The following is a 15795-nucleotide window of genomic DNA, read 5'->3' on the forward strand; positions in this document are numbered from 1 at the left end:
GCCCACCCAGCCTGCTCCTGGAGCTCCCCTGCCCTTCCGGGACCGTAGGGCACTGGCCACGCCTCACGGGGTGGACACGACGTGAAGTGCGTGTGAGCGGGGGGCTGGAATCTGCTTTCTTCCCCAAGGTCCCCCTTTCGGAATGCCCTGGGCACAGAGCTGTCCGGCCTCGCGTGAGGCTCCAGCTGTTGGAGAACAGGCCCTGGCCAGGCCGTCCCCACGCAGCCCTGCCCGCGCTGAGGGTGGGTGGGCTCAGACACGCAGGCTGGCACCAGGGTCTGCCCAGCGGCCGCAGCTGCCCGCCCTCGGACAGGAGAGGACACGGCCCAGACCGAAAGGCAGAGGCAGTGGGGGCTCCGAGAACGCAAAGGCCGGTACCTGTCGGCCCAGAGCTGAGGTCGGGCGGAGGATGCAGCCCGGGCCACACCGCCCCCAGCACACCCACACCGACCCGAAGCGCGTGTGACCCACGGGGCGCGCGCAGCAACGGACCCCTCTCCCTGGGCGCCGGAGGGCCAGGCCCTCATCTGAGGCGTCGTTCAGCTCAGGGAGAGGCGCTGGGTCAGCAGGGCCCGCCGACACCCAGACCTCAGCACGCCCCTGGAGGCAACCCAGCGCGGATCGGCACCAGACAACCGGCCCGCAGCGCCTTCCCCAGCTCATCGCGCAGCACCACCACGCCGAGGCACTCTGGACCCTCCCGGGGGCTGCGACCAGGCTCCGGCCCTCGGGGACAAGGTCAGGTGAACTCACAGCGAGCTGGCCTGAAACCGAGACGCCGCCACCGTTTTGCAGACGCGAGGGGCGGCTGAGGGTGTCACTCGGGGCCAGGGATGGGGCCATCTGGTGGGGAGGGCAAACACCCCGGGGTCACGCGTGCCGAGGAGCCGAGGGTTACCTAGGGCCTTGAGGAGCTCCTCCCGCACGGCCGAGGTGAACTTCCTCACCAGACACAGCGTCGTCACGACGGCGAAAAGCAGGTTGTAGGACAGCACGATGTAGAAGTTCCCCAGCCAGTTGAACCTGCCGAAGTCTCCCAGCAGGTCGAACCTGGTGATCCCTGCGGGGACACAGACACAGCCCTGGTGACCCCGGGCACGGTGTGCGCGCGGGCGGCACGGCGCAGACCACCGGACTCCACCGACTCCTGGGGAAGCCGGTCCTCCCGCCTGCCCGCCCCCCCCACCTGCTCTCCAGGGCAGGAACTGCCTGCCCCTCTGGGTGGGGGTGGGGGGGACACTGCCACTGCATGCCCCTGCGGAGGAACCGGGAGACCACAGGACAGAGCTCCCTGCCCAGACAGACTCTCCAGGAGAGTCTGATCCAGTCTGAAACGCTCTGTGCCGTGCACCGCCGCGCACGAGCCCCGAACTTGAACGCAGATGCCCAGCACACGAGGAGGTGGCTCCTCACAAACGCTGTGGGGACCGGTCTCGGGCGCTCGGGATGTACACAGACAAGACAGAGACCTGCAGTGAGCTCCGTGACAGCAGAGGGAAACGCCAGTCCCAGCAGTCTCTTCACACAGCCCGGGCCCCCTCTGGGAGTCCCCGGGGCACAGACCCCGCACCAGACACTGCGGGTGCGGGTCGGCAGTATCGGCCCCCACCCCGACCGCGGCCCGTGCTCGCTGCCGGGACGGCCCCCCACACGTGCAGGGAGTCGGGGCGGGGCGCCCACAGAGAGCGGGAGCCCACGCTCTGAACCACGGAACGGCTCTCCTAGAGCTTCTCCGTGGGCTCAACTCCACCTCTGGAGGGCCTGGGCCAAGACCTGGGCGGAACCAGCAGAGGCGTCCCTGTCACTGCTGTGCTGCCCAGTCTGGGGAGGGGGGGCATGTGCACGTGTCCTGTTGGGGTCCTCAGCCGGCCCGGACTCTCGATTCTTAGTACAAACTAGTCCCCGACTGGAGGTCACAACCTCGCTCTAATTGTCCACGTTTTAAAGCTGCACTTTGAGGCCCTGCCCAGCTGAGGGCCCCAACCTGGCGTTGTCTGCAGGTGGGAACGCCCACGACAAACCGCGCGTGCGGGGGCTCGGACATGTGTTCACAGGCGGCTGCGCCGTCTGGGCGACCTGCGGCTGTGGCATTTCCTCCGGCGAGAGGGCGAGGCCTGGGGCCAGGGCGGCGTCCAAGTGAGTGGGTGCTGGGGCGTGAGGGCAGGCGGGCGGCGGCTCCTCACCAACCTCGCAGACACTCGGGAGGCTCTGGACACTCTCGGGTGAACACCCGAACCAGACACACACGGGGTGCTCTCTGACACCAGGACACTGGTGGTCCACCAGAAGGTCACCAGGGCCACTCCCTGACCCCTTTCTGCAGAAGAGCTGAATACAGTGAAGCCATCACCAGCGTCTTCCTGAGAAACTCCCAGCACGCGGTTTGGAGTCGTCGATGTTTCTGCATCGACGTCGTAACCGGAGGTGTGCGTTACGGTCGGCGCTTCCGCGCACCCGTCCTTTCCGAGCCTCACGCTGAGAACTGAGGGGAGAGCCCAGGGCGGAGACGAGCCACGCATTTACCACACCCCAAACGACCCCCCGAAAAGGGTGGAAACTACACAGGATCCCTTCACCGAGGACAAAAAGAGAACAAACCACTCTGTGCCCTGCAATCTGATGGACTAGATGGAACCCTGAGGAGACACATGTGGATCCAACACAGAGAAGCTCAAGCCGACTCAAAGGGTGAGTGCTTTTGTGTTCAGGGCACAAGCACTTTTTTTTAATGTTTTTTTAACCATTTTTTTTTTAATTTTTAGAGAGGGAAGGGAGGGAGAAAAACAGAGAGAGAGAGAAACATCAATGTGTGGTTGCTGGGGGTCATGGCCTGCAAGCCAGGCATGTGCCCTGACTGGGAATCGAACCTGCAATGCTTTGGTTTGCAGCCCGCACTCAATCCACTGAGCTACGCCAGCCAGGGCTACAAGCACATTTTTTTAATCAGCATTTGTGTCCTGTATCACTGACCAGTCACAGAAAGAATCTGAGGATGACAAAAGAACTATAGAAATAAGTCTAGAGTAGACATTAGTGAAATACTGAAAGGTCTGCCGTTCCACTGAGAACCACGTTCTGGGTAAAGGAGATTTCAAACAAAGAACGCGGAGACACGTCGGCCGCTCTGGCGTTTCCTGACTGAGCGCAGTGAGAACACCGCAGCCACTGGACAGAATCTGCTCCAGCACAAGTCACCGCCCCCCTCCCGACGGGTGACCACAGGGCAGCCTGGTGTCCGTGGGTCAGGTACGAGGCCTGGCGGGGTCCACTGCCCCTGTCGACGTCCCCTCTCATCGCCTGGAGGGTCTATCGTTCACTAGAAGCATGGACAGCGACCCCCAGATGCTGGGTTCCTCCAAACCGAGGTCCGAAGCAGCGGCTAACAGTGTTTCCTGTGTTTCCTGTAAGTAACAACACTACCACGGACGTTAATTACATTCCACTAAAAACACAGGGTCAAAATTATTCTTGCAAACCTTTGTGGCAAGTGGTATGCTTATAAAATCTACTTGGTGGTAATTTTTCAATTAGTACAATTAGTACTAATTTTGTAATCAGCACCATTTTCAAACCCAAGACGCTACTCTGAAGGCGGTCCGTAATAAACGTGCCGCACCGCACCAGACACGTGCGTCTGAAGCTGCAGGTCGTGCCCACGGGGTGGCAGCAAGGGGAGCGGGCAAATGTCTTTGAAAGTCTCAGACCACCTAGTAGTCGACTTTCCACGCAGGACTCGATACATTCTCAACTGACAACGGAAGTCGCCGTCCTCGCTGGGACTCTGTTCCCGCGAGAGGAGAGCCGCCGGGCCGCAGGGCAGCCGGGAGGGCCGGGCCGGCCGGTGGGAGGCCGGCCGGGGCGAGGAGAGCAGAGCGCAGGGCCTGGCACTCGGTGGTGAGACACATCCCCTATTCTAGTCTGATAAGCTTTTCAGCTAGTAAATCAAAGTCCCGTTATACAGTAGGATAATATTCGTGACAATCTCTATATTTTATCTTCTTAAAATCAAAGACTCACTTCTAAAGAGTTAACAGAGGAATTACAAAGTAACTCTCAAGTTTGCATTTCCCATCAGGCTGAAATAAAGCTTTTTCTTTAGTCTAGAAACTTGCTTTTGTGGCACTGTGAAAAGCCTCCGCGCATCTGTTCAGCGCCTTTGCTCCTTTTCATCTGTTCGGCGCCACCGGCAGAGCCGGCCGGGCGTGCGTGCCGGCCGCGCACAGCACACGTGACCACCGCCCCTCCCGCACCGGCTAATCCTGTTTGGACAGCTGGGGCCGGCGTTTGTGAGCCGCGCTCTAATTGTTCCATCTTTCTGTGTCTTCCTCTTATTTATCTCTATGGCAAACTACTCAGGAATGTAAAGTGCTGATCTTCAAACGCAAATTTTACCATTAATTTGTTTTCTTTGTATTAAAACTATACTCAGCATGTAATTTTCTTCCGTAAAATCAGCAGATGTGGCTATTCAGAATTTTACGTCTCAGAGCAGGGTGAGTTTCATAAGGGACAGCGTGGCCAAGTGGCCGTAACATCACAGAAATAACTGCTGGGCTGCCGTCGCACACAGGACAATCGGCTACAGCCCGAGCTACGGAAGTGCACACTTTCGGCGTCTCCCAGATCCGCACAGGCACGCAGACGGGAGGACAGTGCTGCGAAGCCCCCACGGAAGCAGAGTGACACGACGAGCCCGTGTGCGAGTGCGGAGAGCAGCCCCTTACACGCACACGGAGACCTCGCTCCCCGTGAGGACGACACGGGTGACGAGGACGCAGAAGCTCGCGCCCACCCCGCCCGGGGCCCGAGTGGACAGCGATGCGACGGAAGAGCCAGAGCGGAGCAGGCAGCTCGGGGTCTCTGGCAGCTCCGGCCGTGAGCCAGGGCGGGGCCTGTCCTGCCCACCGGAGCGCTCTCGGGCCGAACCGAGCCTGGAGACCAAACAGAACCCTGCGGCCTCTGTCTGCAGCACCGCCCAGCCGAGCGCCGCGTGGACAGAGGCAGTACAAGGGCCGCGTGACGATCTCAGCTGCTCCTGGGACTAAGGGAAGGCCTCCCTTTGACAGACAATCACAGTCCCGTCCCCCGAGGCACTGAGGAAACCTCGGGAGGGCAGGCGCGCAGGGCCCCGGAGACAGGGCGGCCCGCCCACCAGCGTGCCCTCCCCCAGGCCCCGGCTCTCCCGCTGCCTCGTGGGCACAGCGCAGCTCATGACAAGGCGGACAGAGCTTCGGTGTGCCCCACCACACACCAAAGCATGAGCTTTTAAAAGATTTCGTGTAAGAAAAATTAGCTTGGTATTTCCTAAACATGAAGCACTTTTTAAAAAAACCAGCTGGGGTGGGGGGTGAGTGGGGGGGGCGGGAATGCAGACAACTATAATTGAATAACAATTAAATAAATAAATAAATAAAAACATAACAACAAAAAAAGCCGTTTCCTCACTAGAAATTCAGAAGCTTAGCTAGTCAGTAAACGAAAAAGCCCACCGTTTGGAGGAGACGTACTTTCAAACAGTTGAAGAAGTGAATAAACTCCGTGTGGCAGGAGTGCCCTCCGGGGCGGCCCCTCCCCCCGCCCACACAGCGAGGCAGGGAAGGAAAGGTGCAGAGCCACGTGGGAGGAACCACGGCCTCTCAGAAGCCGAGCGGGGACGAGAGCTGCGCGGAGACACGGCCCTCGGACGACAGCGCCCGGAAACTCACCCAGCGTCCTGGACATCACGGGCAGCGCGGAGCTCAGGACCAAGAGGGACACGCAGTTCCCGATGATCTGGACGAGGGGGCAGAGACACAGGCAGGTCAGCAGAACGGTGGCAAACGGAACCCGTCGCCTCTGGGAGGGCACCGCACGTCCCAGGGACCTACGCGCTCGCTGACGTCTCCAGCGCGCTGCTAACTAGAGCGCAAACACGAGAGGAACCGCTGCCTGCGTTTACGGCTCCGTCTGCGCGTTCCAGGAAAGGCCTGCAGGGCCGGGCGTTCCCGTCCCTGCACACCGCAGACGGTGCGTCCTAACTACCCACCGAGGCTGCCCGTTTCAAAGGGACCTGCCTGTTGATCGGGCAAAAAGAATTCATACGTTTCATATTTCCAACTCCATTTTTAAAGCCAACCACTGCTCCAGGTATATATAAGATCTGCTTCTAGTATATTTAACTATTATAAAGTTTTAATACCAAAAAGCTAGAAGTTCAAAACACATAAATCTAGTAACTCATAGGGTAAACCGTGCTTACTCTTTCATAAGTAAGAGCTGGAAATACTGATTAATAATTGTGATTACTTAAACTAGATGCTAAGGGTCTCAAGAACTCACAGTACTTCAGAGACACCGATAAATGGACACACAGACAAATAAATGAAGAGAAAATACGGCCTCTCTTCAAACGGGGCGACAATACGGAACGCCCCCTCAAATAAAAGGTGCCGACAGCTCTCCTCAGCGCCCCTCCGCCGTCAGCCTGTGGGAACGCGCCCCGAAGCCGCGGCCCCCGTGTGGCAGCCCCAGCCGTTCCGAAGCCAAGGCCGCATTGTAGGAAGTCAAATCAGCCTCAGCCTGCAAAACGTTTCTGAATAGGACTCTTCCGTCTTGCTTTAATTATTCAAATCTGGAATGCCTGGTCTCTGCTACTTGTAGCAACGGGGCTCTTCAGACCTCAAACAAGCCCCGTGGAACACAGTCAGCGCGGCCCGAGTGGCTCATTAGCAGGAGGTTTTCTTTGGAGGAAAAAGGGTCCTTTCAGGAGCCCTCTGCAGCCAGCGACCAGCTCTGCGCCCCGCGCCGCTCCGAGTGAATGGACGCCGTCCAAATTAAACAGAGCACAGCCTTTTCCCACTCGGTCAGCGCCCTGAAAACCTTCCAGTTGGTGTTTACGCAACGCACAAACAAACGCCCATCACAGCAAAGGGACCGTTCGGGGCGACCACTAAGTAACACACTTCGGTCTGCAAGGCAGAGGGGAGGGCCGGCGCCCGAGACTTGACCTTACCTTTGTCATGGTCGTGTCATCCTTTTTGGGAAGAAAGTCTCCAAAAAACCGGAGGCTATAGAAGCCGACGACAGAGGACACCATGAGATAGCTGTGAGAATCAAGGAAAAAGCCTCCCAGGAATGCCGGCCGCGGCCGTTCTCAGTGGTCTCCAAAGGTCTGCGGGCCCAGAGGGGACTCCAAACAAAACCCCCGGCCACTTGGAGTGCCTGGGGAAGAATGGCTTGTTTTTTCTTCCAGGCAAGTGTCTTAGTGAATTGCCACTGTCCCAGAAAACTAGACAGAAAACTTGTTAACAGACAGAATGTTCCCTTAAAGAAAGGATACAAAATCAAAATGATTTCAAGTGCGGCTCCCACAAAACCAAAAGCAGAGAGAGAGGCACTTCCTATCCCAGGCCCCTGGGGGGAAAAAGAAACTCTTTCAGAATTCAGTGACACTATTACATTCCGTTTCCCTAAAACTGTTGTTTCATAAATACAGGACGGTTGGAATTAGGGTTGTTGAACACCCTAGGATAACATCTAGACTTTAGAGGACAAATAAAACGAGACATCAGACCAAGTTCATTAACTAATTCAACCACATGTTAACAATTTTAACAAGCTCAAACCATTTCTGGTTTATCTCAAATTTAAGTTACTTATCAAAATAATGTGATTATGTGTAGTGTGAAATCCTGACTAGTCTTGGAAGAAACCTTTTAAAAACGTAACAGCACAATAGGAACCCAATATGTAATTACCTCTGCCCTGAGGCGGCCCATGAAAACCGCTCACTGAGCGCGGGCCCCAAGCGGGCCCAGCGCAGAGGGCGGCGGGAAGCGAGTGTGCACGGCCCTGTCTGCGCCGCTGGGGCTCCCTGGCCCCGGCCCCCTTGGAAATTCAGAGTTTTAAGAGATACAGTAACCCAATGAACCCCGATTTTTTTAAATGTAATGCTATAAATTTTTTCCTAAACATCACACCTATTCTCAAAACCTATCTTTATCTATGACTTGAAAAAACAACAAAGAGAAAAGTAGTATATGTCAGTGAGACCAAACAGGCAAAAAATTATTTCTTACTGAAGAAGGAATGACATTTCCACAGCTTACTAACTAAAGGAACTCTATGAGTATGAACGACCTGTTTTACTATCGGCCTCTATTAGGTCTAACAGAAATACCAGGATAGTTTAGAACGTTTAGTCACGCTCTGAAAAAATAAACTGATAAATAATATAGTAAGTATCTTGTCCTGGCTGGTGTGGCTCAGTGGACTGAGTGCCGGCCTGTGAACCAAAGGTCACTGGTTCGATTCCCAGGCGGGGCACATGCCTGGGCTGTGGGCCAGGTGCTCAGTTGTGGGGGGTGGTGAGAGGCAGCCAAGTGGTATCTGTCTCACACGCCAATGTTTCTCCCTCTCGTTCTCGCTCCCTTCCCTCTCTCTAAATAGTAAACAAATAAAACCGTGTGTGCGTGCGTGCGTGCGTGTGTGTGTGTGTAAAGTGTTTTGCATACATCTTAGTTTCAGTATAAAGAAATAAGCACATCCACGGGAATCCCATGCGTAACTAAGGACAGAGAGTTTCTCGGCGTCTTGCCGATCCTCTGAGGAAGGCGACCGATGCCAGCACCAACAGAAAGCACACCGACCGGGACGGGGTTCGGGGCAGACCCCAAACACGCCGAGGCAGCACGTCGACCACTTCAAGTCGGTCACTGGAGGAGCCGCCGGCGCCAGAGCCCCTGCCCTTCCCTCGTCCCCCAGCCCAAGCAGCACAGCGCCCTGGCGGGGGACAAGGGCGCTCTCAGGGCCAGAGGCCGCGGGACGGACTCCGTCGCTCCTTTATCAGTTGTTAACCGAGACACAGACCCGTCGCCTCCCGCGGCCCTCCCAAGCAACGGCTTCTTTGTCTAGAGACGGTGCTCTGACTGAGTCCGCCTTCACAGGCCCCGGCCGGCTCCTGGGGCCTCCCTCCCACGGGGCCTCCTCGTGTGCGTGCGTAACTAGGTGCGGCTTTGTCCTGCTTCTCCGTGCCGCGTCAGTCTGGTTCCGAGGCCAGCCAGAGGAACCTGGAAGGGCAGAAGTCTTCCTCCCCAGCAACCGGGATGAGCAGCACGCTGGGAACATTCCGTGTCGGGAGCAGGGGCACCTGACCCACTTACACAGCCACCAAGGGGCCCGCCAGGGATGGTCCGCCCCGCTGGGTGCCGTGGGGGGGCACGGAGCCTGCCGGGGGACGTGGGACTCACTCCCCGGGAGTGCGGTGCACAGGAAGGGGCTAAAGAGGGGACAGAGGCCACCACCACAGGTGACCTCTGGCTCTACTGGCGGGACGGGGTCTGAACCGAAGACCAAGGCCAGGCTGTGGGTGAGGGGGCTGCTTCCTGCTGCGACCTGTCCGCGGGGTGAGGCACCGAGGCCCGCGGGTGGGCCCACGCTGGTGCAGGGACAACGGCGGTAACCGCCGGTGCGGGGCCCTGGGAAGGGGTGCGGGGTCCACAGCGAGACTGTGGCCACAGGACTGGCTCTGGGAAGAAGGGGGTCAGCGTGGTGGACTGAAGGGAGGGACCGAGACAGACAACGGCCTCTCTCCCTGAGAGGAGGGGTCTACCCTGTGGTTCAGAGACAGGAGTGCATCGGGAGTCTGCCCGAGTCCGGAGTCACTCCTATGGGGAGGGGACAAGTGGCTGGCTTAGAAAATATACTGAAATGTCAAAACTAAACTGCTGCTTTATCCAAAAGTGTATAGAAACGCCTAGAAACACAATGCCAAATATGAATATTTAGTTGTAATTATCTTCTTTTTTTTAATTTATTTACTTTATTTTTAGAGAGAGGGCAAGGGAGGGAGAAAGAGAGGGAGTGACACATTTCATTGATTGGCTGCCTCTCACACGCCCCCTACTGGGGACCCGGCCCACAACCCAGGCATGCGCCCTGACTGGGGATCAACCAGCGACCTTTTGGTTCACCGGCTGCCACTCAACCCCCTGAGCCACACCAGCCGGAGCTGTAATTACCTTCTTTACGGAAAATATATTCAAATCAGGTAATTGACAGAATTTAATAAAATTATCCATTTTTAAATGAGAGGAAAGTTAATTTATAAGAAATATACCTGACTCTGCTCCAGTAACTGAGTGCTTCTACTCGGTGTCATAAGACGTATGATTCTTTTGAAGCAAGACTCCCTTCAACCACACATTTAAACCTTTTGCAAACCCACTGAATCCGCTTAGTCTCCTCACATGTCATTACTTCACAGAGTCCCGGGCAATGAATCTCAGTGAAACAAAGATAAATTCCCATATGAAGTGCAAGTGAAACTCTGATTCTTGACCGAAGGTCCAGGCAACCCAAGCCAAGAGGTCAGCGACAAAAACCTTGGTTTCCCGGCCCCGTTTGGGAAGGCTGCTCACATAAAGACACTCACACACCGGGAAGAACACGCGGGCAGGAAGGCACCTGTCTCCACTGGCTGATCCGGAACAGGACGTACACACACGACACTCTTGCAAAAGAAAGGCGTTCCAAACCCTGCACCTTACCCTCGTGCCCTTTGGCATGGCTGTTTCGTCGACCAGCAGGCGAAGAATGTTGCAGGCCACCAGGAGCACCGAAATGGACTGCAAAACAGAAAGTCGGTTATCAGTGCTCCGGCCCCAGGCCGTGTTGCCAGCACGAACACCTTACGTGTACCGTGTATGTGGCCATCCGACCACATCCTTCAGGAAAGAGGAGAGGTGGCCAGGAGCGCGGTCTCACGCGGGAGCCTGGAGTGACCCGGCTGTGCGCGGTCACTCCAGAGGGGATTCTGGAGGGCCCTGTAGGTGACTGCAGTCTCAAAGCTCGGGAGACAAGCTAGAAATACAGATCCATTTACTGCTGACTACCTTCCCCCCCGGAAACCCAAAACTGCCCAGATCTGCGGGAGGGCTGAGATGTCACCGGAACCGGTCTCCTGGCGTGGGTTCCGCACCGCGTCACAGAGCCTGCGGCGGCGGCGGCAACGCCCTGCCCCTTCTCAGTGGTTAAGGAGACGGAAGGACAGACTCCCTGGTTTCGTGAAGGAGCCGAGAAGCTTGAGGACCTTTCCCGATCACCGTGACTGGTCCCTTTTGCTCTGCCGAGTGCTCTCGAACAGCGGCACCGATGCCTTTAACCTCGCTGACAGAGACCAGTTTCCCCGGACCCGCCCTGGGGGCTGCCCCGCGCGCACGCGGTTGGCGAGGTGGGCGTCACGGCCACGCCTGCTCCCCGAGGACAGGCCGGGCTGCGCTTACGGTCACAATGAGGAGCAGGACCATGACGGCGGGGTACACCAAGTTTCTTTCCCACGCCGACGCCTTCTTCCGCCGCTCTGGTGGAAGGAGAGACGACAGGACGAGGTCTCAGAGGTCGCCCAAAGTCATCTCCTGGCGCACATTTTCATTCCTTACCACTGTAACCAGCATGTGCTACTTTTACGCAAGTTGTTTTTTAAAAAAATAAAAGTTTCCTTTACAAATTGTGAAAATCAGAGTTTTAAAATCAGATTGCTACATTAAACAGCTCAACCCTGCGATGCTTGAATTTTAGTTCTGTAATGAGATCAGCTGTTTATTAACAGCTTGCTCTGAAGAAATGGAGAAACACTTGTCTGTGACAACAGACCTACACACTGATTGAGATCTGAATGCATAAGTGGGAGCAGTAACCCCGCCCCCCGAATCCCATCTCCCGGAGGCACACACTCCCCTTTCCTGAGGGCTGAGCGTGAACGGGAGTCCAGCTCGTCACTCCGAGGTCCACCCCCACCGTCACGGCGACCCGCACACCGCAAACAGCCGGAGAAGGGACTAGCTCTTCAACAAATCTGCAGAAGGGACCAGAGAGCCCCCACGACAATCGGAACGGAGGGCCCGGTGGTCTGTGGACGAATGGAAATGAGCGTGCCCCGCCGCGCCGTGTGCCGGAGGGCACTGCCCACCCCCTGGGCTGAGAGCTAGCGGAAACCGGGGGCGCAGGAAGCCCACGTCGCTACGGCGGAGCCTCCCGCACACTCAGCAGGGCCGAGGACACAAAGACTGGCGTTAGGGGCGACCGCGGCGGCCAGAACTTGAGCCGTGGGGCCCAGGGAGAAGAGGAAGGAGGATGAGCATCTGCCAGGCAGCCGCGGTCCCCGTCAGGGCCTCTTGGTGGCGGGCTGGGAGCAGGGGCAGGAAGGTGCGGCTCCGAGGCGAAGCCAAGCGCAGCCCCGTCGGGCTCCTGGCCCTTGAGGGGAGGAGAAAACCGGAGCTCAGGGCCCACAGGGAGGACGGCGTGACAGCCAGCAACCCACGGCCGGCTCTCGGGACCCGGGAGAAGCCCTGTGCCAGGAGCAAGGCCGCGGTGGCGCCAGACAGCGCCGGTGAACGCTGACGCCCAGCTCGGACGACCTCCGGCCACGTCTCTAAGCGCCGACCGGGAAGCACCGGCAGGAAGCTGTGCAACACGCACAGGGCCTCCTGTGTGATCAGAGCTGCCCGTGCGTGCAAAAAAGCACGGGGCACAGTAAGCCGGCTGACCGAACTTCTCCGGGACTCACACGGGTGTCCGGGTCAGCAGACAAAGACACTGAAAGCACCGCCGTCACTGCACCCCGCCCGCGCAGAGAGGCGCGGCGCTGGACTGCACGCGCTCACGGGGCGGGCAGAGGGTGCGGAGCAGGCCCAGGCAGAACCTCGGGAGTGGGGGACCGCGGTGCCCGGGAAGGGCGCTGGGTGGCACCCAAGGCAGGTCCGATGCTCGGGAGAAGATGGGTGAGCACGCAGACACAGCGCGGAAGCCACCCGCACTGACACACACCGAGCACACAGAACACGGGAACAGCAAGGGGACGCCCCTGAACTTGGGGGCCACCTCTCGGAGCCCCTGGGAAGGGAGGCACAGACAGAAGAAGAAGAACTATTTGGGGGAGTAATGGCAAAACCTGTCCCCGTCAGATGGGAACGATAAACTCCCAGGTCAAAAGGAAGGCAATGACCCCAGAGGACGGGAAACCGAGAAAGCTGCTGGGAGCACAGAACCATCACGCCGTCCGCACTGGGACGGAGAGGGTCTGAGAGCAGATGCAGGCCCGGTGGGAGACGAGGAGGGCCAGGACGCCCTGGGGGGGTCCGGCACGCGGGAGACGGGGGAGCAGCACCTGTGGGCGTGGGCCTGTCTGCAGAGCCCGCTCTGCACACGCACACACACGCACGCACACACACACGCGCGCACACACACTCACACACGCACACGCACGCACACACAACAGAAAGAAGTGAGTGTAAACGCGTGCTCGGCCTCGGCCCAAACCCACACACAGTCTTCGTCGATGACTGGGGCCGGAACGGAAGCTTGTGATACAAACAAACAGTTCACAGCTTCTGAGTATTTCAGACAGGAAAGTCTTCAGTAAAAACCAAGACCAAACAGGAGTCAAGGGAAAAACGCACAATACCCAATTTCGTCTTCAGAGCCCTCACGTTCTCCAGCTCCTGCTCCTGCTCCCGCGGCTCCGCGCTGTGCTCCGCTGACGACGACCGGCCTGCGAGGGGCAAGAGCACGTCAGAAGCAGAACGCCAGAGCTCGGAGCCCAGAACGGGCGGCCCCCACCCCTGCGGTCAGCTAACACGCAACAGTGGGCCCTGGGAACCGGGACCCCTGAGGGGGGACACACAGGCTGCCGTGACCCACAGGAAAGGACATCCTTTTTTTTTTTTTACCACAGAACACTTCCAAGTGCGACACGTTTCCTAGAAGATGTGTCACTTTGGTAAGATTCTTACTCCATCTATCATTAATCTGCATCAGTTGTAAAAGTACCTCGTGCTCGTTATAAAGAGGAAATCAAGGTCCCCTTCCAGCCCCCCCTCCCTCCGCAGCGACCACAACTACCAGTCGGGGGGCCCTCCCGCACCGGCCGCACCTCCGGGCGCACAGCCGCTCCCGTGAGCCTCCCCCGCCCATGTGGACTCGGTGCCCGGTCCATGAGCAGCAGTCAGTCCGCCACGTCAGGGCGCCCGTCCCTCCCAGTCAGTCGCACGCCCACGTGGCCAGGGCCGAGGGCCAAGTCCTAACGGCCGCGTGGTGTTCCCCAGCCTGGACGCCCCTCCGTTGCATTCACAGTCACTCCACCCGCGACTACGCACGTCCTCCTCGGCGCCATGCCGCCACGGGCAACGCGGCAACAGGCAGCTCTGCACGCGCGCCAGGGCGTCCCGACTCACTCGTCTCCGTGGGACAGGTCCCCGAGATGCAGGCTGCTGAGGCGGAGGGCGTGATCCTCTCCGGGTAAGGGACATTGAAGTTCACTTCCCTTCCCACGTCACAATCTATTATCGTGCCCAAAGTTAATGTCGCAATTTACACTCCCAACAACAGCTTTGAAGGCATCTATTTTCCCATCTTCCCTGACACCGGATGTTGTAACTCTTCAGTTTCTGCCATCTGACTTGTCAAGGCGTTTCCTTATTGCTGCGTGCACGTGCACCCCCGAACGTGGCTGCACGCCCTTTCACGCGCACCCAGCACGTGGGCTCCCCCTCAGGTGTTCTGCTCGCTTCTCTGACGGTCCGTGTCTCTCCCCGGTCTTTCCGCGTCACCTGCCGAGTTTGGAGACGGGAAGGTCGCACCCCCGTCACAGCCTCACTCTGTCAGGCCCCCCATGGTTTTGTCTTTGTTTTGAGACAGACACGGGTCTGTGTCTGTCTGCGTCTGTCTGTCCCTGCGAGGCTGGGCCATCTTCGTCACGTGACGCCCCTCCTCGTGTCTGACGCTTCCCGGCTCAGATCCTGTCTGTGCCTTGAGCTCCACGCTCTTCCTGTGTTCGCCTGCCTCGCGCACGCAGGAGAAACGGAGACGGCGTCAGGTCAGAGACACATGGGCGCCTACTCTGCGGGGTGCGCCGTGCCGATCACACTCCCCTGGACACCCACGGCTGGACCGGCCTCCGAGGCGTTCGGCCCACAGCAGGGGGCCGTCCTCCCCGTCCGCCGCGGCTGCGCCCGGCCCACCCAGCCGGGCCAGACCCGCCCTCAGACGGCGACACACCACCCGGAGGGCCGGCGGTCCCTGCTCTCGGGGACAGGGTGCGACGTGGACAGGAACACAGACTCGGGGGGGCAGGTGCCCTGGGGGCCTCGGGGCCCTTCTCCGAGCTGCAGCCCTGCCCAGGTCCCCAGGAGAGGTGAGCGCTGCCCCTCCGCCCGTCACGGGGGACGGACACCCAACACCCGCCCCCTCGGGGAGCCGGGGGCCGAGAACGCCCCGGGTGTTCTCAGTGTCCCCAGAACCCGAATGTGATCATCTCCCGTGTCAACACACAACTTACGGGGGAACAGGGGCGAGCACGGAGCCGAGATATCCGGGAAGTGTGCCCCCCGACTACTCAATGTTAACTGCAACTCTGGCTCAGGGTTTCTGGCAGCCAGAGCGAAGAGGGGAACCATCGTGTTGCAGGGCTAGCGGGTGTTTCCACACAGCAAGGACTTCACAGGGAGGTGGCACAGCACTGCAGGGTGTTCCAGTGTCTTTGACTGTAACGGCCTTAGGAAGCACATTTTCCTTTTCACCCCACTCTGCGTAAGTTATAGGGTGTGTTTCTGTAGTCAGTGCTCATTTAAGTTCTGATCTGATCAATAACGAATACAGTTCCACACTGTGACCCCTGCCCTGGACCGGTGAAGAAGTAGTGTCCCCGCAGCCAGTTCCGTGCCCAGACACAATCCCACGGGCATCCGGGACTCTGAAAGGGGCAGGGACCAGGGTAAACTATGTTGCTGCTGCCGCTGCTGCCACCACTTCAAAGACACA

At 58.4% G+C, this 15795-nt stretch overlaps 1 protein-coding gene across 2 annotated transcripts in view; it reads right to left on the reverse strand.

The window, feature by feature from the left end:
* LMBR1 (limb development membrane protein 1) overlaps positions 1-15795 on the reverse strand; it is a 72677-nt gene that overhangs the window by 3201 nt on the left and 53681 nt on the right. The window contains exons 10-16 of one of the 2 annotated variants that reach the window (XM_045837814.1): positions 13442-13528; positions 11262-11338; positions 10527-10604; positions 7319-7392; positions 6992-7082; positions 5706-5772; positions 899-1060 (exon numbers count right to left, since the gene is read on the reverse strand). In XM_045837814.1, the coding sequence (XP_045693770.1) occupies positions 899-1060; positions 5706-5772; positions 6992-7082; positions 7319-7392; positions 10527-10604; positions 11262-11338; positions 13442-13528 (636 nt within the window). The remainder of the gene's footprint in view (positions 1-898; positions 1061-5705; positions 5773-6991; positions 7083-7318; positions 7393-10526; positions 10605-11261; positions 11339-13441; positions 13529-15795) is intronic. The other variant, XM_045837815.1, reaches the window with a different exon arrangement.

Source organism: Phyllostomus hastatus, unplaced genomic scaffold, assembly GCF_019186645.2.
Source record: "Phyllostomus hastatus isolate PE091 unplaced genomic scaffold, TTU_PhHast_1.1 phas_contig_244, whole genome shotgun sequence".
NCBI lineage: Eukaryota > Metazoa > Chordata > Mammalia > Chiroptera > Phyllostomidae > Phyllostomus > Phyllostomus hastatus.